Source organism: Humulus lupulus, chromosome 2 (genome assembly GCF_963169125.1).
Source record: "Humulus lupulus chromosome 2, drHumLupu1.1, whole genome shotgun sequence".
In the NCBI taxonomy this organism is placed as follows: Eukaryota; Viridiplantae; Streptophyta; class Magnoliopsida; order Rosales; family Cannabaceae; genus Humulus; species Humulus lupulus.
Genome location: NC_084794.1, coordinates 53,355,361 through 53,381,782, shown reverse-complemented (window position 1 = coordinate 53,381,782; position 26,422 = coordinate 53,355,361). Strand labels below are relative to the sequence as shown.

The 26,422-nt window shown below is 37.4% G+C and overlaps 2 protein-coding genes across 4 annotated transcripts; one reads left to right on the top strand and one right to left on the bottom strand.

The window, feature by feature from the left end:
- On the top strand, positions 1 to 22,610 carry LOC133817818 (uncharacterized). Of its 2 annotated transcripts, XM_062250424.1 has the most exons (18): positions 1 to 126; positions 225 to 428; positions 973 to 1,091; positions 2,514 to 2,559; positions 3,308 to 3,380; positions 3,463 to 3,520; positions 3,606 to 3,701; positions 5,573 to 5,690; positions 5,759 to 6,025; positions 6,595 to 6,696; positions 6,885 to 7,242; positions 7,332 to 7,445; positions 8,087 to 8,715; positions 8,841 to 9,037; positions 9,558 to 9,780; positions 16,863 to 16,982; positions 17,690 to 18,460; positions 19,289 to 22,610. In XM_062250424.1, exons 2-18 carry the CDS (start codon positions 333 to 335, stop codon positions 22,349 to 22,351), a joined length of 6,450 nt encoding a protein of 2,149 aa, XP_062106408.1. In that variant the 5' UTR covers positions 1 to 126; positions 225 to 332; the 3' UTR covers positions 22,352 to 22,610. The 2 variants fall into 2 exon arrangements, with proteins under 2 accessions (XP_062106408.1, XP_062106407.1); XM_062250423.1 differs by having other exon boundaries at positions 80 to 428.
- A 220-nt stretch (positions 22,611 to 22,830) lies between these two features.
- On the bottom strand, positions 22,831 to 26,081 carry LOC133817819 (amino acid transporter AVT6A-like). 2 transcript variants are annotated; one of them, XM_062250426.1, is made up of 6 exons: positions 25,843 to 26,081; positions 25,077 to 25,509; positions 24,782 to 24,934; positions 24,457 to 24,660; positions 23,620 to 24,085; positions 22,831 to 23,347 (listed from the first exon to the last, which is right to left on the bottom strand). In XM_062250426.1, the coding sequence occupies exons 2-6, from the start codon at positions 25,498 to 25,500 to the stop codon at positions 23,212 to 23,214; spliced, it is 1,383 nt and encodes a 460-aa protein (XP_062106410.1). In that variant the 5' UTR covers positions 25,501 to 25,509; positions 25,843 to 26,081; the 3' UTR covers positions 22,831 to 23,211. The 2 variants fall into 2 exon arrangements, with proteins under 2 accessions (XP_062106410.1, XP_062106409.1); XM_062250425.1 differs by having other exon boundaries at positions 25,077 to 25,577; positions 25,843 to 26,079.
- Positions 26,082 to 26,422: the final 341 nt, after the last annotated feature.

Sequence of the window (26,422 nt, the reverse complement as noted above, 5' to 3'; positions counted from 1 at the left end):
ATTAATTTTTTTATTTATGTTTCTAATAAATTAAATAAATAAATAAAAAAGCCGTTATTAATTTAGTTGTACGATCTCGTTCTCCAAAAACCAGAGCTTAGAGCATTCGGCTCCCAAAATTCATAGGTGACTCTCTTCTCGTCAAGCCCACCTTCCCAATTATCCCTTCCCTACCACTGGGACCATCACTTTCAACTGATTCAATTATCTCTGCATTTTTCTAGGGTTCGTCAATTGGGGCCTAACCGAATGCGAGCCGAGGGCTCGAGGCTGAAGAGGGGAATCTTGCAGAGGTAAAAGGGGAAAAGGGATTCGATAAGTCAAAAACAAAAATGAAAGCAGGAAGTGCTGCCAAGCTCATCGTCGATGCCCTCCTCCAGCGCTTCCTTCCCCTCGCACGGCGTCGTATTGAGACGGCTCAAGCACAGGTCTAGATTTTTATTTTTCTTTTCCCGGAAAGTTCTGATGATTTGTAGGTCTGCATGTTCGCTTTGTCGTTGTGGTTGTTGTAGCGTTGTAGCTTTACTGGCTGGGTAACTGTCTCATTTTTCCATTGATGGAGTCATTGGGGGGAATTTTGTTTTTAGCTGTACTGTTTTGTGGTGAAATGTTTTGGTTGATGTCTTTCTCCTGTGGTTTGTTTATTATTTATGGTTGATTATGTAGATGTAATATGCTGAGTTGTAGATGTTTTATGAAGAAACTGAGAAGTTTCGGTTTTCTAGTAAATAATTTGATGACAACCGTGTTTAGTAGAGTTTTAAGTGTTTTGAGCTTATGTTTATTCATAATTGTACTGATATTCTTACAACATGAACGACATTTTCTTTAATCCAAACGCCTAGTTATCTGTGTTCAATTGGTATGTTAGTGTACGTTATTTATATAATTTCAATTGTGTTTGGGATTTTCTGTTGGGGAACGTGTTTCGTTATGTATGCTAATTATATACTTTGTACTGGGAATGTACAGGATGGACAGTACCTTCGACCGTCGGATCCTGCTTATGAGCAAGTATTGGATTCCTTAGCTATGGTTGCAAGACATACTCCAGTTCCCCTTTTAGAAGCTCTATTAAGATGGAGAGAAAGGTGTGTAGTTCTATTTCTCCCTTATGTGGATGCTATTCTCTTTTTTATCGTTCTATAATTTATTAGCTCTCAGGTTCACGATAACACAATTTTAAAAATAGAAGATGAAGTAAACATAATTGTTTGTTGAGTCTGCCAGATGTGCGTTTTGAGCTAGCAATTGAGTTCACATAGTGAAAACACATCTGTTTGCATGTACTATTAGTTTTATTTTTCTTTTCTTTTTTGTAAAGAGACGAAAAACCTTGTATTAATACAAAAACAGAATACAAGGAAAGGTGCATATCACACCCTTAAAAGAAATAATGAAGGGACGGTGATTACAAAATTTCCATTCCCTAACTAGATCTGAAAACAAAACTCCTCTAAAGCCTTTAGCATTGTAAACCCGTACAGCAACTCAGAATTTTATTTTCGCTCAAAGCAGACTTTCGGTAGATGCACTATCTTTAGAAATTCTGCTATTCCTCTCCAACCAAGTTGCCCAAAACAAGCCAAGTCTACTCCTAACCAGAGAGTAGAAGCACATCTGCCTTCCTCTATTTTATACATCAGCAAGTCATTGCAGTTTTGGGGCATACACTATGATAAACTGACTTTGTTGAGTAACTAAACCCACAACTTAGAGGTGAAATTACAGTGCAGAAAGACATGCTCATAGATTCCCTTCAGATTTACAAAGGGCACAGCACCTTGCTGACAGAGTATGGAAAGGACGTCTTCTTTGTATGTTCTTGTGGCCTACCCCACGCAAGGATTCAATTAAAGACTTCAACTTTCAAGGGGGCTGATTTCTTTAAGAGAGGTTTGTTCCATATCTGATCATGATCAGATTTACATGAAAAGACTTCAGTGCTCTCTTTTAACCAAACTCTCCTATCCTCAACTATACCACAAAAAGTGTGATATCCTAATCTGTTCAACATATTAATCTAGTCGAAGACCTCCCTGTTATTGAGGAATTTCCTGAAATGAAAATTCCAGTCAACCACAACCCCTGTAACTTCTTTTGTGTTCTCATTTTCATCACTTAGAATTACGTTATTTGAGCATACGAATTATGTCATAGATGTGTTGATATTTGGCCTATCCCTTAGTTAGTTAGCTGCAAACTACTTAACATCTCTGTGAAGAACAACTCCTTAACATCTCTGCGAAGAACAAATCCTTAACATCTCTGCCTTTCTTTGTGTTTTCCTGCTTGTATTAAACTATCAAAGTTAAAAAAAAAATGTAAAAATAGGTTCTGACTAACGACGTATGTTAGGTAAACATATTTTGATATGTTTCTAGTAATCTTGTGCTGATATTATTCTATAGATCTCTTGTTCTCTTTGTGGACATTTCTGCATCGCATTAAAACATTAAATAATCTTGTTTGTTTTCATTTTTAATTAGAATTTCAATTTTCTTTTGTTTCAGTGAATCACCAAAAGGTGCAAATGACGCTTCTACATTCCAGAGGAAGGTCTGTAGTGAGAAACTTTTTTCTTTTCTTTAGATAAATAATTATGTAAGTTGTTAAAAATTTCACGGAAACTTTTTTCGTCTTATCTGTTAGTTTCTGCCAGATGCATGTGAAGGTCTACTACTCATAATGTCAAGTTCATTACACTTTATTTTCCCAGTTAATAATTACCTGGAACTTTTTTTTGATATGTTTGTATTTAAAAACTTTATAAAGCAGGCTTTAAAAGCCACTTGAAGTGAGGGAGTGTGAGTGTTTCGGGGTCAATTCATAGCCATGTAATATCATATCATTTCATAGTCATTGTCTGAAGACTATTGTTTATCGATTCAATTTAAATGAAATAAACCATTAAATATCCTTTTTCATGACCTTTTAAGTATCTTTCAATTCATAGCCATGTAATATCATAGCATTTCAGTCATTGTCTGAAGACTGTTGTTTATTGATTCAATTTAAATGAAATAAACCATTAAATATCCTTTTTCATGACATTTTAAGTAACTTTCATTATGCTTTTTTTTTTTTTTTAATTTCTTATGGTGTCGTCAACTTTATATCATAATTATTTGCAGTATGGAAGATTTGTTTGCAACATTAACTATAATCTTCATGCTAATAATAATTATTTGGATGGTGAATGTTATGCGTCATCCCAGAATAACTTCCTTCTTTTTCGTGTATACATTAACTCTTTACAGAAAAATATGCTATTTTAGCTAACAGTACTTGTATCTATAAATTTCAGCTTGCAGTGGAGTGTATCTTTTGCTCAGCATGTATTCGGTTTGTGGAGTGCTGTCCACAAGAGGGACTTACTGGTTAGGTCACTGAACTTTCTTCTTGGATTTCGTTCCTTTTTTTAAGGAAAAAAAATAATTTTAATGCTCATCTTCTTTGCAGAGAAGCTTTGGTCGGGGCTTGAAAATTTTGTTTTCGACTGGCTAATCAATGCTGACAGGTTAGGTTGCCACAGTAGTGTGTGAGCTTATATTGTAATTTGGTAAACATTATTCCTTAAGAGCTGAACATATTCTCTAATGCAGGCTTGTTAGCCAGGTTGAGTATCCGTCGCTGGTTGATCTGCGAGGACTTCTCTTAGATTTGGTTGCTCAACTCTTAGGTGCCTTATCACGCATCAGGTGACTAAATTATGCATGGGAATATTGTCGATATTAATGAAGCTAAATAAGGATGAATGCAAAAAATATTCTAAATTTTGTAGTTTTTGCAAAATGATGTCTCAATTTTTGGAAATAACAAACAAATACCCTGAGGATTTCAATTTTTGTAAGAAAATATCTCAGGTTTTAGAAAATACAAAAGTGTCCCGAGGTTTTTAATTTCTACATATTCATATATAATGTAATCCTACCTAATTAATACTTCTAGGCAATGCAATGACCCAAATGCTGTTACTATCATTGATAGTAAACAATTATTTAGTTTTTGTTTGGGTGTTGATAAGTTGAGTACATCAGTTTATTAAAAAGAAAAAAAATATTATTTTAATTCATTCGAGGTGATGGATATGAAATTCAAATACCGACAAATTCAAATTCTTTGAAAGGGCTCATAAAAGGCTCACGTATGGTGATTCACTATGTGAGGATTTGAAATGTTGATAAGGTAGGATTTTGCAAAATAATAGTAATGCTATTTTCTGGGCTGTTTGGTTGGAAAGGAATCATAGAATTTTTTAAGATAAGGAGTAAGTAGAAAGGCTTTGGGTAGCAACTTGGGTTTATGGAAGGTTTTGAGGGTTTTCTCTTGATCTTAGCAGAGAATGGGCAGGTTTTATGTACTAGTTATGATCAATTTTGTTAGAGTAATTGGCGGCCAAACCCCTTATCTTTACAATTTCTTATACTTAACCCTCCAATGTTTAGTTTTGATGGCAATACCTCCCAAACTATCATTTCGTTGGCAAATTGACAGTCCTGTTTGTTTCACTCAATTATCTGCCAGCATACACACGTGACCATCTAAAATCAATGCTGCGTTATAATTCATTAATTACTCTTAAAGAGAAATTGGGACTATCAATTTGCCAATGGAATGATGGTTTGGAATAAAGATTAGAGGGTTAAGTGTAAGAAATTGTAAAGATAGAGGGTTTTGATGCCAATTTTTCTATAGGAGTAATTAATGAATTATGACGTGACATTAGTTTTAGATGGTCACGTGTGTCCATGCTGGCAAATAATGGAGTGAAACTAACGGGACAGTCAATTTGCAACAGAATGGTGGTTTGAGAGGTTTACCCACCAAAACTAAGGATTGGAGGTTTTAGTGTAACAAAATGTAAAGATTAGAGGGTTTTGCTGCCAATTACTCATTTTGTTAGTTTTTTTTAGTTGTGTTTTATCTTGATTGTTACCACGGTTTTTCTCCGCCATAAGTGAGGGTTCTTCCCTCCTAATAAACTTTGGAGGAGGTCACTCATGGACATGTGACCTTTGTCATTTTTAAAAAAATAAAAAATTGGGATATCATCTTAAAAACACTGAAACCTCAATATTTTTTATGAGACATTTTCTTGCAAAAGTTGAACTTTTCGTCCCTTTCTCTCTTGTGTGTGTTTGCTTTCACCTACAAAAATAGTGGCATTTATGATATGATTCAAAATGAGTTGGCTGATAATTAGGTTTGAAATTGTTAGCTTTAAAGTTTACAACGAACTAGGTCTTCTGTCTTTAATATAGGCTACTTTCTATTTCTACCTTACATGGTGGGGGTTTTCAAGCATATAATCATTAGCCTTAAATTGTTTGTTGATTGTTTTTCCATCAAGGGCTACAAGCCATTGGAGCTTGACATTTGACAAATTTGTTTTGCTGGTTGCATATGCATCACAAACACCTCTAACCAGCTGAAAGTTTTAATTCTATATTCATTGCTTAGTTGACTAGACCATGGTATAATGTGTGACTAAAATGTGATGCAGTCTTATTTCTATCTCAGCTCTAGATTAAGCATAACAGATATGGTACTTTGCCTTGTCTTTTCACAGGTTTAGCTCTGTGACAGAGCGGTTTTTTATGGAACTCAATACTCGTCGGATAGACACTAGTGTTGCCCGAAGTGAAACACTTAGTATCATAAATGGAATGCGCTACTTGAAGTTAGGGGTATGTATAAATGTATTCTTCTAGAGAAAAATTGCATCAATTCATCTTAAAAGAATAATAATTGTCAGGTGAAAACTGAGGGTGGATTGAATGCATCGGCCTCCTTCGTTGCAAAAGCAAACCCTCTTAACCGAGCTCCACATAAACGAAAAACTGAGCTTTACCATGCCCTGTGCAATATGCTTTCAAACATCTTAGCACCTTTGGCAGAAGGGGGAAAAAGCCAATGGCCACCTTCGGGTGTGGAGCCTGCACTTACCTTTTGGTACGAAGCTGTTGGAAGAATAAGAGGACAGCTCATGCATTGGATGGATAAACAGAGCAAGCATATTGCTGTAAGTTCAACTATCTTCTTCCTTTTATTTGTAGGAAGAAAGTTTTCCACCTGAACCTTTTTTATTTTACTGTTGTTTTTATTTTTACAAGAAACAAAAGATATATTAATAAGGATGATGGTTTTTACATTTGTCTATACAAGGACAAATCCGAAAAAAAATTCTAAAAGCTTTACGCTGTTTTACCTTGTAAATGCCTGTTTTATTTTATTATTTTGCCACATTTTCATTAAATACTTAATAAATTAGTAATGGAGAACAGTTTATAAATTAAATTAAAATGCTTATGGGTACAGTGATATTACTTTCCGATTATATTTCTTGTTTGTAGATGTTACGACTCTATTAAATTTGGTTTAAAATTGCTTCCATATAGAAGGTTTTGTGCTTTTTTCTTGTCTTTCCTTTCCAAATTGCGAGCAGCTGAAATTGTTTCCATTTTTTTTTAATTTAGTCTTACTTTTAATCTATAGTTTTCTTAAATAAGAATGTGGTTTTAACTCTCGCACCCCATCTCTGGCATGTCATGTATTTTCTTATGTGCCCATTTGGATTATTCTTTTTGTTAGGTTGGTTATCCCTTGGTGACTCTTCTTCTCTGTCTTGGTGATCCTCAAATATTCCACAGCAATTTGAATCCTCACATGGATCAACTCTACAAGCTTCTTAGAGTAAGTTCAGTGACTGTCATTTAGTAAAGAGGAGATAAAATTCAATGATTAAGTGGTTGTTTTTTCTTCCAGGTTTAATCATACTATGCTATTATGGTGGTTTATTGTAGTTACCATAGGAGCCATACCCTTATGGTTTTCCATTTCAGGTGCTAAGTTGTATGACATGATGTGGTTTAATCATTCAGGACAAGACCCACCGTTTTATGGCATTGGACTGTCTTCACCGAGTTTTGAGGTTTTACTTGAGTGTCCATGCCGCAAATCAGGCCTCAAATCGTATATGGGACCACTTAGACAGTGTCACTGCCCAGCTATTGACAGTTCTGCGAAAAGGGATGCTTACCCAGGATGTCCAACATGATAAACTTGTGGAGTTCTGTGTGACCATAGCAGAACATAATCTTGATTTTGCCATGAATCATATGATTTTAGAACTGCTTAAGCAAGATAGTCTTAGTGAAGCAAAGGTTATTGGTCTTCGTGCTTTACTTGCAATTGTCATGTCACCTTCAAGCCAGTATGTTGGCTTGGAAATATTTAAAGGTATTTGCATACTTTGTCATTAATTCTAGTTGCTTGCCATATATTGTTTTGCTGTCTTCGTCTTCGTCTAATGTCTATTGTTTAAGCAGGTCAGGACATTGGACACTATATTCCAAAGGTGAAGGCTGCCATTGAGTCAATTCTGCGGTCATGCCATAAATCCTATAGTCAGGCACTTCTAACTTCTTCTAGGACTACTATAGGTAATTTCTTTGCTAATGTAGGAAAATTATAGAAATAGTAAGGAAAGCTTTGTTCTATAATTTGGATATTAGTTTTTATTGATAGACCCACGCACATGAGGCTAGCTTCCTTGCTAGCACATTCATCTCTATAAGGGCTTAGTGCTCCTCCAATAAATTACCTTGCCTTCTCTGCGTGCCTGCCAAAAATTACCTTGCTTTATGTAATTTAACCTGTGTGGACGCTGTCCAGCAAACTGGCTGCTATTTGTTCACCATTATTCTTTACGACCATTAAGACTGAACTTGTCCTTTTAGGATTATCTGCTGCAAAGTTTAGTTGTTGTCTACTTCAATTGGTTGACATTAATTTTGAATCTTAAAAAAAAAGCAGCACCTCTAGGTGTAAGCACATGAAAATTCATGGCTTTCTATAGCTAGAAGGTTACAGCACTTCTGCTCTGTTTTGTTCTTTCACCACCCCACCTTTAGTTTTTTCGGCAATCTCTTTATTATTTTTCTTGTGGGAGTGGGTTGTTGGAGACTAGTACACTAATGTCACACATACATCTTGAGGTTGTTAATTTATTTGTTTGTTTTGCCTTTTACGCTGCTGTGAGAAGGCATACTGAGATAGATTAAAATCATATATGCTTTTCCAGATGCTGTTACAAAAGAAAAATCTCAAGGATATCTCTTCCGGTCTGTGCTTAAATGCATACCGTACCTTATCGAAGAGGTTGGCCGAAATGATAAAATTGCCGAAATAATTCCTCAACATGGCATAAGTATTGATCCTGGTGTTCGTGAGGAAGCAGTGCAGGTACTTAACCGGATTGTAAGATATCTTCCCCACCGTCGATTTGCAGTTATGAAAGGGATGGCTAACTTTATTCTACGGCTACCTGATGAATTCCCTCTTCTAATTCAAAATTCATTGGGACGGTTGTTGGACCTAATGTGTTTTTGGAGAGCTTGTCTAATTGATGATAAGTTAGAATATGATGCTCAAGATGCAAAGCGCGTGGGACAGGGAAATGAGGGATTCAAAAGATCTTCTTTTCAACGAACAGAACCTATTGAATTTCGTGCATCTGAAATAGATGCTGTTGGTCTCATCTTCCTTAGTTCTGTGGATAGTCAAATTAGACATACAGCATTGGAACTACTGCGATGTGTTCGTGCTTTAAGGAATGATGTACGGGAACTTTCATCTCGTGAGCAGGCAGACTATAGTTTAAAATATGAAGCTGAACCAATCTTTATAATTGATGTCCTTGAGGAGCATGGGGTAGGACATTATTCATCTTTACGTGTTCTTTCAAGAAAAAACTTTGTATTCATTTGGAAACGAAACCAACATTTTGTCCTTGTAATTGTTCTGATTAAATTCAAACATGAATCTCTGATTTACAGGATGACATTGTTCAGAGCTGTTATTGGGATTCTGGGCGTCCATTTGATTTGAGACGAGAATCTGACGCTATCCCTCCTGAGGCGACACTTCAATCTATAATATTTGAGAGCCTTGATAAGAATAGGTGGGCTCATTGTCTTAGTGAGCTTCTCAAATATGCTGCAGAGCTTTGCCCAAGTTCTGTTCAGGAGGCAAAGTAAGTATATATGTATAAAGTTTGTACACAATCTTGACTTGTTATGTTTGCTCTTCATTAGTCTGGGGATGCTTAGAAATAATGAATATTTTTCGTGGTTAGTGGCTTTCTGTCACAATTTGTTTTTAGCTTGCCATAGGTTCCTTATTGCCAACAATTAAAACTTTTGGGACGATTAATATAAAAATGGCACTAGAACTGCTGAGCTTGGTTGCTATAAAGGTCTTCAGTTTCATCCTATGCATGGTTGGTCCAATGATGAGCATTTTGATAAAAAAAAACTCATTGGAAGTGCTTTAAAACATACCAACTTGGAAAAAAAAAGATATTAGGATTTAATATAATTTTAGAAATAATTTTGTAATTTAATACTTTTCATTCAATAAGAAATAAACTTCTCATTTATGCTGGAATAATATACATTTATGGTCGGTGCATCCTCATTTCTTCATTTCCTGTTCTATTCTAGCATGGTTGAAATCATTCAGAACTAGTTTTTGTAACAGAAATTTATTTGCAGGATAGATGTTATCCAACGCCTAGCATATATAACACCTGTTGAGTTGGGTGGGAAGGCCCATCAGTCCCAAGATTCAGACAACAAGCTGGACCAGTGGCTCATGTATGCCATGTTTGTATGTTCGTGTCCATCAGCTGGTAAAGAAGCTGGTGGCTCAGCTGCAACCAAAGAAATTTACCATTATATTTTTCCCTCACTGAAATCTGGATCAGAAGCACAAGTAGTAAGTGTTTGTTAAATGGATATTTCATTTTCAGTATAATCTTATATACATATATTGCACGAACCATTGAGTTTCTTATAATTGTTGAGCACCCAGTGGTGGTAATTCTGATGGTCAGACTATTTAATGTTCTTTTCCTTACAAGGGAAAGTAATGTGAATTAAGATTATGATAAATTAATAATACAAGTAGCAATGTTTTGTAAAAAAAAAAAAGAAGGATTATGATTATATAATGACGCTGTCATCTGTATGTATCAGATATGCTCACCATAATGTTACAATCAGACACTTGGTTGATAGTTTGTCACTACACTGGTTGTATGGTTGAGAGGAGAGGACTGTTTGTCACTCTACTTTATCATCATTTTCCCTCTAACTGACAGTAGGAGTTTCTTAGAACTTGTCTAGTGATTGGCTGGTTATTAGTTGTGGCATGATTTCTTAAGTAGTACCGAACTTGTATCTTTGCCACTTTCTTTTGGTAGTATGAACAGTCACAAATATTGGGAAAATTTTATCTGTTATTATTTCTATTCAGTGAGCATATATTTATACAAGTATATGATAAGTGTGAACCAAATCACAAATATACAGAAAATAAATTAGCAAATTAATAAGTTTCCTAGAATAAGAATAGCTGTCAAATCTTTGAATATTTGACAGCCTTACAAGAATCATTCTAAGTTAGGAATGTTCCTAAAAATAGTTTGATTTTCCCACACTCCCCCTCAAGTTGGTTTAAAAATATCCTCCATAGTCAGCTTGTTATTCAAAAAATCAAACTGTTTTTTAAACAATCCTTTTGTGAATACATCAGCTACTTGTTGTTCAGTAGGAATATAAGTCATACACACTGAACCATCCTCTATTTTCTCCTTAATAAAATGCTTGTCCACTTCCACATGTTTTGTACGATCATGCAAAACTGGATTGTGTGAAATTGAGATAGCAGCCTTGTTATCACAATACAACTTCATAGGAGATAACTGTGATACCTTCAATTCTTCAAGTAGCCTTCTTATCCACAAGATCTCACAAATACCTTGAGCAACAACTCGAAATTCTGCTTCAGCACTACTTCTAGCTACCACACTCTGCTTTTTACTTCTCCATGTAACTAAGTTACCTCCAACAAAGGAACAATAGCCTGAAGTAGACCTTCTATCCACTACACTACCAGCCCAATCCGCATCTATATAAGTCTCAATTTGTAGATGACCCCGTGGTTTGAACATGAGTCCTTTCCCAGGTGTTCCCTTTAAGTATCTCAAAATTCTGTAAACAACTTTGAAGTGTTTCGGTCCATGTGAGTGCATGAACTGACTTATCATACTCACTGCGAATGCTATATCTGGACGCGTGTGAGATAGATAAATCAATCTTCCAACCAGCCTTTGATAGCACTCTCTGTCCTTTACATTCTCCTCTTGAGCGGGTTGCAATTTTTCGTGTGGTTCAACCGGTGTTTCAGCGGGCTTACACTCCAACAAACCAGTCTCATTCAGAAGATCAAGGACATATTTACGCTGATTTACAAAGATACCTTCTTTGGACCTAGCAAACTCCATTCCAAGAAAGTATTTTAATGCACCCAAGTCCTTGATTTCAACCGGTGTTTCAGTGGTTGTGGCGTTTTCCGTTGGAAAGGAACACCTTGTGGCATAGAGTGGTGCTGAGTAGGTATGGTGGGGATGGAGGTTTTTGGGACACTGGTAGAGGGAGGAGGTTGTCTATTCGGGGCCCGTGGAAAGATATTTCCTACCTTTATGAGGAATATCTTCAGTTTGTTAGTTTCAGGGTGGGGAAGGGGGATCGAATCCGCTTTTGGGAAGATATTTGGATTAACGGTGTTCCCTTAAAGGATCAGTTCCCAGATTTATTTTTGATTTCGTTGGCCAGAAATGTTTTGATAAGGGACATGGTGGTTTTAGGAAGGGGTTCGGGCCTCCAAAGTCAGGTTTGGGATTTGCGCTTTAGAAGGAATCTGTTCGATAGGGAGGTCACCAACCTCTCTCAGTTATTTCTTTTGTTAGAAAGGGTGGCGTTACCAGGAGTTTTAGAAGATCGAAGGGCGTGATTACCCGACGGTAATGAAGTTTTCTCTTGCAAATCGGCCTTTTGGAGGTTAAGCTACGCTCAGTTGGGTTCGGTTCGGGAGTGGGGGAAGTCTTTGTGGAAAAGTGTCTCTCCTTCAAGAGTTAAAGTGTTTGGTTGGCTGGTTTTCAATGATAAACTTAATGTTCAAAACAACTTGCAAAGAAGAAGACCCTATCACTGTTTGTCCCCTGCTTGGTGTGTATGTTGTAAGCAGGCAGGGGAGTCCACTAGCCATTTATTCTTGGAGTGTCTTTTCTCAAGAGAAGTGTGGGGAAAGGTCTTAGCTGAGTTTGGTATTCTTTGGTGTATGCCCTCTAACTGTACTCAATTGTTTCTCACCAAGTTAGGGGGCGGCAAGCGAGTTTCACGTCTTTGGCAAACTACCGTGTTGGCAACTTTTTGGGCCTTATGGCTAGAGAGGAATAATAGACTATTTGAAGATATATCTAATTCTGTAGACACTATTTGGGATAAGATAAAATTTTGGGTGGCTACTTGGGTGTATAGAAACAAATTTTTTGAGGGGGTTCTCTTTTCTGACCTCATCAGAGATTGGGCCAACTTCTGGATTTAAGTTTAGTTGTTTGGGGTTAGCGGTGTTTTTCTTTTTTGGCTGTTTTGTTGTTCCTTTTGTAGCCACGGTTTTCCTCCGCCACAAGTGAGGGTTTTTAATTATTTGAGTTGAGGTCAGTCTGACCTCTGTCTCTTTTTCAAAAAAAGAGCTTCTAGTTCACAATGATCACTCCCTGTTAGCACAATATCATCTACGTAAACAATTAAGATAGCAACTTTACCTTCCTTTGAATGTTTATAAAACATAGTATGATCAGCTTGACTTTGAGTGTATCCATTGTGTTTTATCACCTTTTCAAAACGCTCAAACCATGCTCTTGGAGACTGTTTAAGTCCGTACAAGGACTTCTTCAATTTGCACACTTTTCCCCCTTCAAAACTCTTCTCAAAGCCAGGAGGAGGACTCATAAATACCTCTTCTTCCAGATCTCCATTAAGAAATGCATTTTTTACATCTAATTGATGTAACAGCCAATTAGAGTTCACTGCAAGGGAAAGAAGCACTCAGATAGAGTTTATTTTTGCTATAGGAGCAAACGTTTCTTGATAATCTATCCCATAGGTTTGAGTGAAGCCTTTTGCACCAAGCCTAGCTTTATATCTCTCAATACTCCCATCAGCTTTGGTTTTTACTGTAAAAACCCACTTGCAGCCTACAACTTTTTTCTTCTCAGGTAGCTCAACCATCTCCCAAGTATTATTCTTTTTTAAGGCATTAATTTCTTCAAACACTGCTAATTTCCAAGCTGATTCCTTTAGTGCTTCCTGTATGTTTCTAGGCACAACAAGGTCTGAAATATTTGTGGTAAATGCTCTATGAGTTTCAGACAGTTGGTTATATGAAATATATTTGGCAATAGGGTATTTAGTACAGGCTCGAGTCCCTTTTTTAATGGCAATAGGAAGGTGCAGATCTGAGTTAATGTTTCTTGGTGCTATTTCTACAGAAGGCTCGGATTCAGTATTAGTAACACTTGGAGGCAAAGGATGAATAGAATGAGAATTGTTACCTGGAGTATTCAGATGACCATCACTCAGGGCTTCAGATTGATCAGGTTCTGAGATGAGTTGCTGGTCTTTATTTCTTTCAATGACATTCTTTCTAGTATAAACCACAGGCTCAAGATTTTGACGATTTTTAATCAATCGTAGTATTTCTTTATCTGACAGACCAATTTCAGATTCAGTTTCAATAGTTTGAACATCTTTAAGAGAAGGAGAAGCATCCAATATAATATTCGGTAAAGGAACAAGTTTCCAAAAATTTGATTCTTCTAAATTTTCCCCCTGAATTAAATTTTTCTGAAAATATGGAGTAGTTTCCAGGAAAGAAACATCCATTGAAATATAAAATTTTTTTGTAAGAGGATTGAAACACTTGTATCCTTTTTTATTAGGGGGATACCCAAGAAAAACACATTTTTCAGCTCTTGGTTCAAATTTAGACCTAGACCTTTTAGGAATGTGTACATAAGCAGTACAACCAAATTTTTTAAAGGGTAATTCAGAATAAACCCGAGAACTAGGAAAACCTTTTTTGAAACAAGATAAAGGAGTTGTGTATTGTAAAACACTAGTAGGCATCCTGTTAATCAAATAAGAGGCAGTAAGTACAGCATCGCCCCACAAATATTTAGGCATATTCATGTAAAACATCATAGCCCTAGCAACTTCTAACAAATGTTTATTTTTGCGTTCAGCTAAGCCATTTTGTTCAGGGGTGTCAGGACATGAAGATTGATGTAATATGCCTTTTCCACTTAAAAAACTGCCCATGATTTTATTAAAATATTCTGTACCATTATCAGATCTTAAAATGCTGATTTTAGTTTGAAATTGGGTTTCAATCATAGAATAAAAATCAGTAAACAAAATTTCCACTTCAGATTTTTCTTTCATTAGGTAAACCCAACAAAGACGAATATGGTCGTCTATAAACGTGACAAACCATTTTTTACCAGAAATTGTGGTGACCTTAGAAGGTCCCCAAACATCACCATGAAAAAGGTAAAATGGTTTAGAAGGACAATAAGATTTTTGGATATAAGATTTACGTTGACTCTTGGCCAGTAAACAACTATCACAATGAAAGGATAATGGATTTAATTTCTTAAATAAACCAGGAAACAAACGTTTTAAATAAGAGAAACTAGGATGGCCTAATCTATAGTGCCAAATCATTATTTGATCATAAACAGTAAAAGAACTGATACTACTAAGTCCTTGAGCAATTTTATTATTAGATAGAATATCCTCAAAATAGTAGAGACCATTACTCATCCTAGCACTGCCAATCGTCTTCCCCAAACTCCGGTCCTGAAAAATACAATGAGATTCATAGAAAATAACACAACAATTAGAATCTCTGGATAATTTACTAACAGACAGGAGATTACTATGAAGTTGGGGAACATGGAGAACAGATTTAAGATCTATTCCCTCAGATATTTTAATTAAACCTTTCCCTGCAATTGGTGATAAACTACCATTAGCTATCCTAACTTTACTGGTACCTGAACAAGGTTTATAGGATTTAAATATATGTGAGGAATTGGTCATATGGTCAGAGGCTCCGGAATCAATTATCCACGAAGTAGATGTTGAAAGAAAAGAATGGAGAGCATGTTTTTCAGTACCTATATGTGCCACAGAAATACCAGAGGGTTGCAGAGTGGATTTCAGTAATGTTTGAAGATGCTCCATTTGCTCTTTGGTAAAGGGGCTGGTTTCAGCTTCATTTGCTGTAGGTGCTCCACATCCTCGCCCAGATTTGCTCTTCCAGTTTGCTGGTTTTCCATGAATCATCTAGCAAGTCTCACGAGTATGGCGAGGTTTGTTACAAAAGTCGCACCACACCCGTGGTTTCTCATCAGATTTGTTCCAAGCAGGTTTAGAGCTTCCTACTCCCATATTGGAAGCCAAGGTTGATCCCTCAACAATAGTTCCAGCAGCCTTCTTTCCCAACATAACGTTTCTTCGACTTTCTTCTCTTCTCACCTCAGCGAACACCTCACTAATAGGAGGCAGCGGTGATCTACCAATAATTCTCCCCCTTACCTCATCAAACTCGACATTAAGGCCAGCCAAGAACTTGTAAATCCGATTATTCTCAACAGTTTTCTTATGATGTCGTCCATCCTCAGTAGATTTCCATTCATAAGTATCAAAGAGATCAAGATCCTGCCATATTCTTTTAAGAGAAGTGAAATATTTAGTAATAGTATCCTCACCTTGCTTTATGTCACTGAGATTGAGATTCAACTCAAAAATCTGAGATTGATTCTCCAAGTCAGAATACATCTGATTTACATTGTCCCAGAGTTCCATAGCAGTTGGGTAACACATGTAGTTGGAGCTGATGTCTTCTTCCATAGAGTTAACAAGCCAAGTCATCACCATAGAGTTCTCTGCATCCCAGGCAGTATACGTCGGATCGTCCTCCTTGGGAGTCTTCTTCTCTCCCGTTAGGTAGCCCATCTTCTCACGTCCTCGCATGTACATCCGGATTGATTGAGACCATCTCAAAAAAATTTCACCATTAAATCGAATGGCGGTGATCTGAACTGGGTGAGATTCAGGGGTAATTTTAGAGGATTCAACAATATTAGGAATGGCTGGAGTGGATTCTTGGGTAACATCTGACATGGTGGTTGAAGGAAATGAAGAAGGCAGAGAGAGAAAGAGTAGGTTTTGCTCTGATACCAAGTCACAAATATGTGGAAAATTTTATCTGTTATTATTTCTATTCAGTGAACATATATTTATACAAGTATACGATAGGTGTGAACCAAATCACAAATATACAAAAAATAAATTAGTAAATTAATAAGTTTCCTAGAATAAGAATAGTTGTCAAATCTTTGAATATTTGACAGCCTTACAAGAATCATTCTAAGTTAGGAATGTTCCTAAAAATAGTTTGATTTTCCCACATGAACATATTGTTGACTAGTTGAAAACATTTAATTAGTAAATAACTACTTTTTAAAACTGATAAACCATGTTGATAACTGATCAAATGGGTTGACAAACTGGTAAAGTAAGTATGGTCATTTACTAAATAAATAACGTAAAAGTGGATCTTTTCTGTAAGAGCCCTTTTTCTTAGGTAGTTAGGGCGAGGGGTCTTGTAGGTATGCAGTGCTTATGTGTATGTGGAATGGCTGGTGTGAACTGGGCAGAAAAAAGGGAATAAGATCTTTGTCGTATGGTTATTGTTTCAAGCTGAGGGTAGATAGCTGTTGGTTCCAAAATCATTGTAATGTTAAAAGTTTGTACAACATTGTTTTAGTAAAGGTGTGATTTATTGTTTAGAAATGTTCTCTCATGTTAGATATATAATATTATTTCCAAAATTTTCTGAATTTGATTATGTTTGGTTATCTTATGGGTATTTCCTTCTAATTTTAGCATGCAGCAACCATGGCTCTGGGCCACTCACATTTAGAATCATGTGAAATCATGTTTGGCGAGCTTGCAACTTTTATTGATGAAGTTTCCTCAGAGACAGAAGGGAAGCCAAAATGGAAGGTACACTTTAGTATTATGTGTCTAAAATGTCCTATTTCTTGACAAATTGAGAAGGTTATTTGTTATGGCTATGTATGTTTTGTTATGGAACAAAGACTAATATCAATTTGCTGGTTAACATAGAATTCACTATTCTAAACATAGTCATCACAAACATTAATGACCTTAGAGGAAATCAAATACCAAACAATCTTCTTTTTTCCTTTTGACTGGGGTGGGGGGGAGGGGTGAAAATCTCCGAACCTTCTGCCAGATTTTCAATTCCATATTCAAGATGAAATGAATTTCCTTTCCCTTATTTAATACATGAGGAAAGAAATTGCGAGCGAATCTGGACTTAAGCAGAATATCTAAACTAGGACCACTGAGTGGAGCAGATGATATATGCATAAATGGCTTGTAAGGAAGCAAGCATTTGCAAAGTCTTGCAACACATTTGATGAATGATGTGCGGAAATCTGTTTACACACATGTGAATATCCCCTAAAAGTAAATACTATTTCCATTCTATGTTGTTGCCAGTTCTTGACTGATTTTCAAATTCATTATTAGGTTTCTGTACTTTTCATTATTTCAGAGGTTACATCAACTTGTTTCATTGGAATGACTTGCTAATAACAATAATATTCTTTTCTCTTTTTGGCTTGGTTTATGTCCTTCATTTTGGTTACGGTAAATGACTCAATGCTTTTAACTTGTGGATGCAGAGTCAGAAAGGACGTCGCGAGGAGCTTCGTATTCACATTGCAAATATCTATCGAGCTGTTGCTGAAAATATCTGGCCTGGCATGCTGGCCCGTAAGCCAATTTTCCGGCTACATTATTTGAAATTCATTGATGAGACAACCAGGCTGATACTAACAGCATCTGCTGAGAGCTTCCAAGAAATGCAGCCTCTCCGTTATGCACTTGCATCTGTCCTAAGATCACTTGCCCCAGAATTTGTTGAAGCAAAAACAGAGAAATTTGATGTTAGAACTAGAAAGAGATTGTTTGATCTTCTCCTCTCCTGGTCAGATGATACAAGCAGTTCATGGAGTCAGGATAGTGTTAGTGATTATCGACGAGAAGTAGATCGTTACAAATCTTCCCAACATGCCAGGTCCAAAGATTCTGTAGATAAATTATCATTTGATAAAGAACTAAATGAACAAGTTGAGGCAATTCAGTGGGCCTCCATGAATGCTATGGCTTCACTCTTGTATGGGCTTTGCTTTGATGACAATGCAAGGAAAATGAGCGGTCGAGTCATATCATGGATCAACAGTTTGTTCAATGAGCCTGCACCTAGGGCTCCATATGGTTACTCACCAGATCCAAGAACTCCATCTTATTCCAAGTTGACAGGAGAAGGTGGTCGTGGAACTTCTGGTCGTGATAGGCACAGGGGTGGCCACCATCGCGTATCTCTAGCAAAACTGGCTTTAAAAAATCTTCTACTTACAAATTTGGACCTGTTTCCTGCATGTATTGATCAGGTAAACATTCAACTTTAACCATTGATAAGGTCAATTCGCTTTGTTGTGGAGGGTGGGAATTAATTAACAAAATCCACGACTAGGATCAATTAGTAACTTTTAGGTCTTAATCTGGTAAGCCTATTCCGGAAAATAATTGAGGGCAAGCATAAGAGCTTCTTAGATTAAATCTGTGTTGGTGTAATATTGAGGCAAAACAGTGACTCAGCAGAAGCCATCTCACAGCCAACTCCTGGTCTGATGTAATGTACAGGGTTTCCATGTGATGTATGATTATATTTAACTGAGACAATTCAGAATTACCTTCTCCTGATTAAAAAAGTTTCAAGTTCAAAGCAGTCTTTCAGTAGACAAAATAAAATTACGTTCATTTTTATTTTTTTAAATGTTAATCTTAGGGCTATAGTCAATCAGCAAATTTCTTCCATGTCAGAACTTTAGCAGGGCTTCCCTTGGGATGCTTCAAACACAGAAATGCCCTGGGTTGTTTTTATTTTTATTTTATTTTTCCAAATAATTTCTATGAGATGCTTAAAATGTAGAGTTTGTTATGTGATGCTTTGGGTTGAATTATTTTAAATTTTTAAAATTATACATCTTTCTTTAAATATTCTGGTTTAAATCATTTATGTTTGGTCGTCTTATAATCTCTGGCCATTGTATAAAATCAAATAAAACAAATTAAAAAGTTCTAGCCTTTGCTAGTTTCTCATAGCTGACATAAGTTTGTAGGAAGCGCTGGTCTGTTCTTATTGAGAGAATTATAATTAATAAAAATGATGGGTTATTCCCCTTATTTGTGACTAATTGATTTTTATATTTAATCAGTGTTACTACTCCGATGCTGCTATTGCGGATGGTTATTTCAGTGTGCTAGCTGAAGTCTACATGCGACAAGAGATACCCAAATGTGAAATCCAGAGACTCTTAAGCCTGATTCTCTACAAGGTTGTAGACCCATCAAGACAAATTCGTGATGATGCTCTTCAGATGCTGGAGACTCTTTCGGTTCGTGAGTGGGCTGAGGATGGCATTGAGGGCTCAGGAAGCTATCGGGCTGCTGTTGTCGGTAACCTTCCTGATTCCTATCAGCAATTTCAATACAAGCTCTCATGTAAACTTGCCAAAGATCATCCTGAATTAAGCCAGCTCCTGTGCGAAGAGATCATGCAAAGACAACTTGACGCAGTTGACATAATTGCCCAACATCAGGTCTTAACATGCATGGCTCCATGGATCGAGAATCTGAATTTCTGGAAACTTAAGGACTCAGGTTGGAGCGAAAGATTGTTGAAAAGCCTTTACTATGTAACATGGCGGCATGGAGACCAGTTCCCTGATGAAATTGAGAAACTTTGGAGCACAATTGCTAGCAAACCCAGAAATATAAGTCCTGTTTTAGATTTCCTGATCACAAAAGGGATTGAAGATTGTGATTCAAATGCATCTGCTGAAATAAGTGGTGCGTTTGCTACATATTTTTCAGTTGCAAAGAGAGTAAGTTTGTATTTAGCTCGGATATGCCCTCAGCGTACAATAGATCACCTGGTTTATCAATTGGCTCAGAGGATGTTGGAGGATAGCATAGAGCCTGTTGTTCCAGCTGCAAATAAGGGCGATGCCAATGGGAACTTTGTCTTGGAATTCTCACAGGGACCTCCAGTTGCCCAAATTGCTTCTGTTGTGGACAGTCAGCCACACATGTCACCATTACTTGTTCGGGGTTCCCTTGATGGCCCACTGAGGAATGCCAGTGGGAGCCTCAGCTGGAGAACAGCAGGTGTAACAGGCCGAAGTGTGTCGGGCCCATTAAGTCCAATGCCTCCCGAGATGAATATCGTACCTGTAAATACAGCACGGTCAGGGCAGCTACTCCCATCACTGGTGAACATGTCAGGGCCATTAATGGGTGTAAGAAGTTCAACAGGAAGTTTAAGGAGCCGCCATGTATCAAGGGACAGTGGAGACTACCTTATTGACACTCCAAACTCTGGTGAAGAGGGGCTGCACTCTGGTGTTGCTATGCATGGAGTTAATGCTAAAGAACTTCAATCCGCATTGCAGGGTCATCAGCAACATTCGTTAACTCATGCAGATATAGCACTGATTCTACTTGCGGAAATTGCATATGAAAATGATGAGGATTTTCGAGAGCACTTGCCTCTTCTTTTCCATGTGACATTTGTCTCGATGGACAGTTCGGAAGACATTGTGCTAGAGCACTGTCAACATTTGCTTGTCAATTTGCTATATTCTCTTGCAGGCCGACATTTGGAGCTGTATGAGGTGGAAAATAGTGACGGAGAGAACAAGCAGCAGGTTGTAAGCTTGATCAAGTATGTGCAATCAAAGCGAGGAAGTATGATGTGGGAGAATGAGGACCCTACAGTTGTGAGAACTGAGCTTCCAAGTGCAGCACTTTTGTCTGCATTAGTTCAGAGCATGGTGGATGCTATATTCTTCCAAGGAGATCTCCGTGAAACTTGGGGAGCTGAGGCGCTGAAGTGGGCAATGGAGTGTACTTCCAGACACCTTGCTTGTCGATCACATCAGATCTACCGCGCATTGCGGCCTAGTGTCACAAGTGATACATCTGTATCGCTTCTCCGGTGCCTTCATAGATGCTTAGGAAATCCAGTGCCTCCTGTATTGGGATTTATTATGGAAATCTTGATGACATTGCAAGTGATGGTGGAAAATATGGAACCAGAAAAGGTGATACTCTACCCCCAGCTCTTTTGGGGTTGTGTAGCCATGATGCACACAGATTTTGTTCATATTTATTGCCAGGTTCTTGAGCTCTTCTCCCACGTAATTGACCGCCTATCATTCTGGGATAGAACAACTGAAAATGTGCTTCTTTCAAGCATGCCTAGAGATGAGTTGGATACTGGTAGTGAAATTGGGGACTTCCAGCGGACAGAATCTAGGAATGGTTATGAGCTTCCAACTACTGGTGGACCCTTGCCAACATTTGAAGGAGTGCAGCCTCTTGTGCTTAAAGGACTCATGTCCACCGTTAGTCATGGAGTTTCTATTGAGGTTCTCTCACGGATCACAGTGCACTCATGCGACTCAATATTTGGAGACACTGAGACAAGACTCTTGATGCATATTTCAGGCTTGCTTCCCTGGTTGTGTTTGCAACTGAGCAAGGACCTGGGGCCTACTTCACCACTCCAACAGCAGTACCACAAAGCTTGCTCTGTTGCAGCCAACATTTCAGTCTGGTGTCGAGCAAAATCTTTGGATGAATTGGCTACTGTATTTATGTCATACTCTCGAGGAGAGATCAAAACTGTTGATAGCCTACTTTCTTGCGTCTCACCTCTCTTATGTAACGAATGGTTCCCAAAGCACTCAGCATTGGCTTTTGGGCACTTATTACGACTACTAGAGAAAGGGCCTGTTGAATATCAACGTGTTATACTGCTCATGCTGAAGGCATTGCTTCAGCACACTCCCATGGATGCTGCCCAAAGTCCACATATGTATGCAATTGTGTCTCAGTTGGTGGAGAGCACTTTGTGTTGGGAGGCACTGAGTGTGTTGGAAGCCCTTTTGCAGAGTTGTTCATTAACAGGTTCTCATCCTCATGAGCAGCCCGGGTCATATGAGAATGGGATCGGCGGGGTTGAGGAAAAGATGCTTGCTCCTCAGGCCTCATTCAAGGCTCGCAGTGGTCCCCTGCAGTACAGCATAGGATCAGGGTTTGGGACAGCTTCAACACCTGCACCTCTCGGGTCAAATGAATCAGGAATACCACCCAGAGAAGTGGCTCTGCAGAACACTCGTCTTATTCTCGGACGTGTGCTTGATAGCTGTACTTTAGGGAGGAGAAGGGAGTACCGAAGGCTGGTGCCTTTTGTGACTAATATTGGTCACCCCTAAAACCTGCAATGCTAGCTTCTAATGATCTATGTTGGTTGATTAAATATAACCCAGTTTTGGTACATGTATGCTCTTGGGTAAAACCTAGGGTAAAAAAGTTTTGAGGTTGAATTTGTATATACATGTAGTGTGTAGTGTGTAGCTAATAGAGTAATTTATTGTACAGTTGCAGCATATCTTGTATCACTTATTTTTATTAGACTTGTAATTTACGAGCTTTTATTAACTGTGAAATCCCATGCCATTTGTTGTTCAATAACGTGACATCTTTAAGTTTTGCTCCTCTGCTAGCGTAACACTCTTCATCCCACTTTTGTTCATGACTAGACATTTGACCAAGAAAGAGTGCTTTATTTTCAAAATTGTAAAAGACTTCACGTTATTGAAAATTCTGAATTGTCTTTTGAACTTAAATAACGGATGGAAGACATGCAGATCTGGTGAGATGCGTCAAAGAATAAAACAAAAAAGTAAAAACGTTAAAAAAGAAATTAAAAAGTGCATAACAAATCTAGGATACATATTTGTATGTCACCTTAATACCAATCGTTCCACACAATATATAAAATCCCTTTGTATCTCGAGTACAGTGCAATCATAATTTAAAGAAATTGAAAAAGGGGTAGACAAATTAACACTGCATTGTGCACACACCTTTTCTTACACTTCTGCCACAAAATAACTTTTGTACATTATACAACATAGTATAGTCCCTCTTTATTTTAACTCATTGAACCTTCTTAGAAAACTCCAATTTTCTAATCCAACTCCACCTGATTTAGCTAAAAAATGTCTTCATTGAAAGCTCTGACAAGATTTCCCTGCAGGTATCTTTGGAAGACAGTGACACTAGAAATCGATCACTCACGAGGGGAACTTCTTTTGAACAAGGAATAGGCATCACTGTAAATGGCCATCAGGTTCGAGAACACGGCAAGGACAATCATAAATATAGACAGCGCCTTGTCCTTCTTAGTTGCTATGTTATACCGATCCCTAAATCACCAAAAAAATAACAAAAATTATAAGACGAGCCAGAAACAATGTCCTTACTATTTCACTATCATGAAAAATAAGCACCTAACGTTCTTTAGTTTGTTATGATAGAAGGGTATTTTTACTTTTACACATTCATAGTTGCAGGCATAAGGGGTATACTTGAGAACCACTTTCAGAGATTGTTACCTAAATCATGGACAATAAGAAGCAGCCGAGGACTTAAAAATCTGAACTCCACACTGGTTATTATTATTTAGTAGAATACTGACCTGAGAGTAACAGCAGCTGGAAAGATGAATCCAAGGCAGACAGCAGCAGTTGCCCCACTGAATTGGAAAGCATCCCAGATGCTAGGTATGAAGTTTGCAGCCAAGAAAATAAGAGTAATGAGCACAGTAGTGACCAGTGCAAATCTCTTGTTGTCCTGAACCAAAGGTCTTGATGAGGGAAAGAGGAGGCCATCCAAGTTGAGCCGCAATGGGTAAAAGACGATTGGAAATACGAGCATCAGGTGGGCAGCATAGCTAACACGAACAGCATCGGTAAGAATGGTACCGTATGGCATGCCAAGACTGGTGTCGAAGTTGGCAAGCACATCATCAAGAGTGTCATCACCAAATAGTAGGAAGCCAAAAACACTTGTCATCACATACACAGAGGTGCACAAACCAAGTGCAGATCGGACAACTGGTTTCATCTGTGTAGAATCTTCAAGTTCATTGTCTATGCTGTGAACTGCGAATGATACATGCAGGAAGATTAATATTCATTGCTTATCACTTAGATTGAAAGCTTCCAAGTGATCACCAAATGTTAATACCAAACATCAGCTTCAAGCTGGTTTGGTATAATGGATCCAGGTGCATGAATGTTGTGGCTAAACCAAACAATGCACGATCAAGTTTGGCTGAAATTTCACTAGAAAGGCCATAAGGATCCTCTTATTTTTGGGTGAAAGGGTTGTCTCCAGGATCTTTGAGCTCTTCAAGAATAATGATTGTAACTCAAAATAGGAAGTATATACAGTTCATTTTATAGTCATCAACCTACAAATTCAAAGAGCAGGGAGAGATTGCAAGCTATAAGCAATGTAAAAGAGTGCATACCATTGTAGTGGCAGATATATGCAACGACCAGAACAGGGACCGCTGTGAATAGCTTGAAAACTGATGTCAAATCAGTGACATCAGGCAGCATTCGAGGCATCTTAACTCCTCCAGTAGCCAACTTGAAAATTGAAATTCCAATAGTAATAACAAGAAATGCAACTGCGAGTCCAACTGATAACGCAGATGTGAAACTTAAAGAATCTGCAACCAAAAAAAGCAATATGTTTATTATGAGAAACCGGTGACACTACGGACACGAGAAATCAAAGCTGAGTATATAATCTGATCAACAGGTTATTTCCAATCAAGAAATAAGACTAACCAATTCGCTTAAAGGATGCCAATGGAGAAAATATAGCAAGTGTTGTGATAAGAAGCACAAAAAAGCGCCCATTCCACCAGTGTACTCCAAACCAGCTTTCGAGGACACCAGGGTGGTGATTTCCACTTGAAGTAGTTCCAGAAAGCACATCACCTTCAGATAAAACAACCCAACATGGTTAGACTAATTTGAGGGTTCCATTTACAAAAGGCCTAACTAAAGCTTTCATTTTGTGTGAGAAAAGGAAACAACAAAAGGGTAGCAGATAAATCAAATACCAAGCAATCTTTCTTACCCATAATAATCATGTACACAGTGAGCATGCCAACGTTGTTTATTATAACACATACTTGCACCAGCACCTTTCCGTATTTTCCAAAGGCATCTTTCATAAGACCACCATAAGACACTGACTTCCCTGCTTTGCTGAACCGAAGCATCAATTCAATTGAAGCCTCGGTCAAAAATGCCATAAATACGATGAGAGAAACCCCAAGAATAAGACCCAATACTTTCATGGTAGCAGGCAAAGCCATGATTCCTGCACCAATGATTGTGGTGGATAAATTGAAAACGGCTCCAGAGAATGAAGCCCCATTGAACTCATCAAACCCACCCTCTCCCTCACGACTTTTGGGCAACAAAGGGGCCTTTTCATCAATCACTGGTTTGCTCTTTCGTGACCTCTTCTCCTTTGGGGCAATATTGTCAATCGTCATCTTTTACGCCTTAAGAATTCCCAAACAACAACAAAAAAAGTTTGAGCTTTTGAATGGTAAATCCACAATTGCTTCAACTGTTTGCACAAAACATAGATTAGATCTCTAAAAATCACATAGTTATGTTCACATTAAAGCTAACATTGATATGATTTCTGAAGCTTGCAGCCCCTGACCATTGAAAAATATAAGACTTGAAGCATAAATAAACTAAAATTGTAAGCTTTTCAATAATCAAGCCAATAAGATTTTGATCCACACAACTTCAACAACCAAATCTAAACAAACCCAATACTTATTAACAATCAAAGAGGCTAATCTTCCCAAAAAGTAGCAAATTACCTGAGAACTGTATCAGAGAGAAACCCAATTCTAATCCTCCTAAGATAAAGCTCCCCAAGACCAAAGCAAACGAATTGGAAGACGACCCACGAGAAAGAACAACCTTTATTATCAAAGATATGATAAGGTAACAGAAACCAAGGTTGATTTTGAAGATTAGAGCGAGACCCAGTTCTTGGGCAGTAGAAAAATTACTTCTTTTGAGGTCTCAAGCTTTGATTTTATAGATGAATCATCAAAGAGACAAGTTAACACACGCTTTAAAGGTAGTAGGTACCTTTTTTTTTTTTTGTAACTCAATTATTTATGAGTGTAGACAAGGTAATCGAAGGTTTAGATTCTAATAAAAATATATAATTTATTTATATATTATCAATACACGGACGTTTGTCAAAATTGATACGTTGTCTTTAGATTATTATTATTTAATATTTATACCGAATACAAAGTAACTATAAAAATCGAAAGAAACAAAAAAAGTCCATTTTAAAAAAAAAAATTAGAACGGTAAATTTTTAATTTTATTCCATGTTTTCTTTTTTACTACGCCATGGTCAAAAATTGAGAAAATTATCTGCTG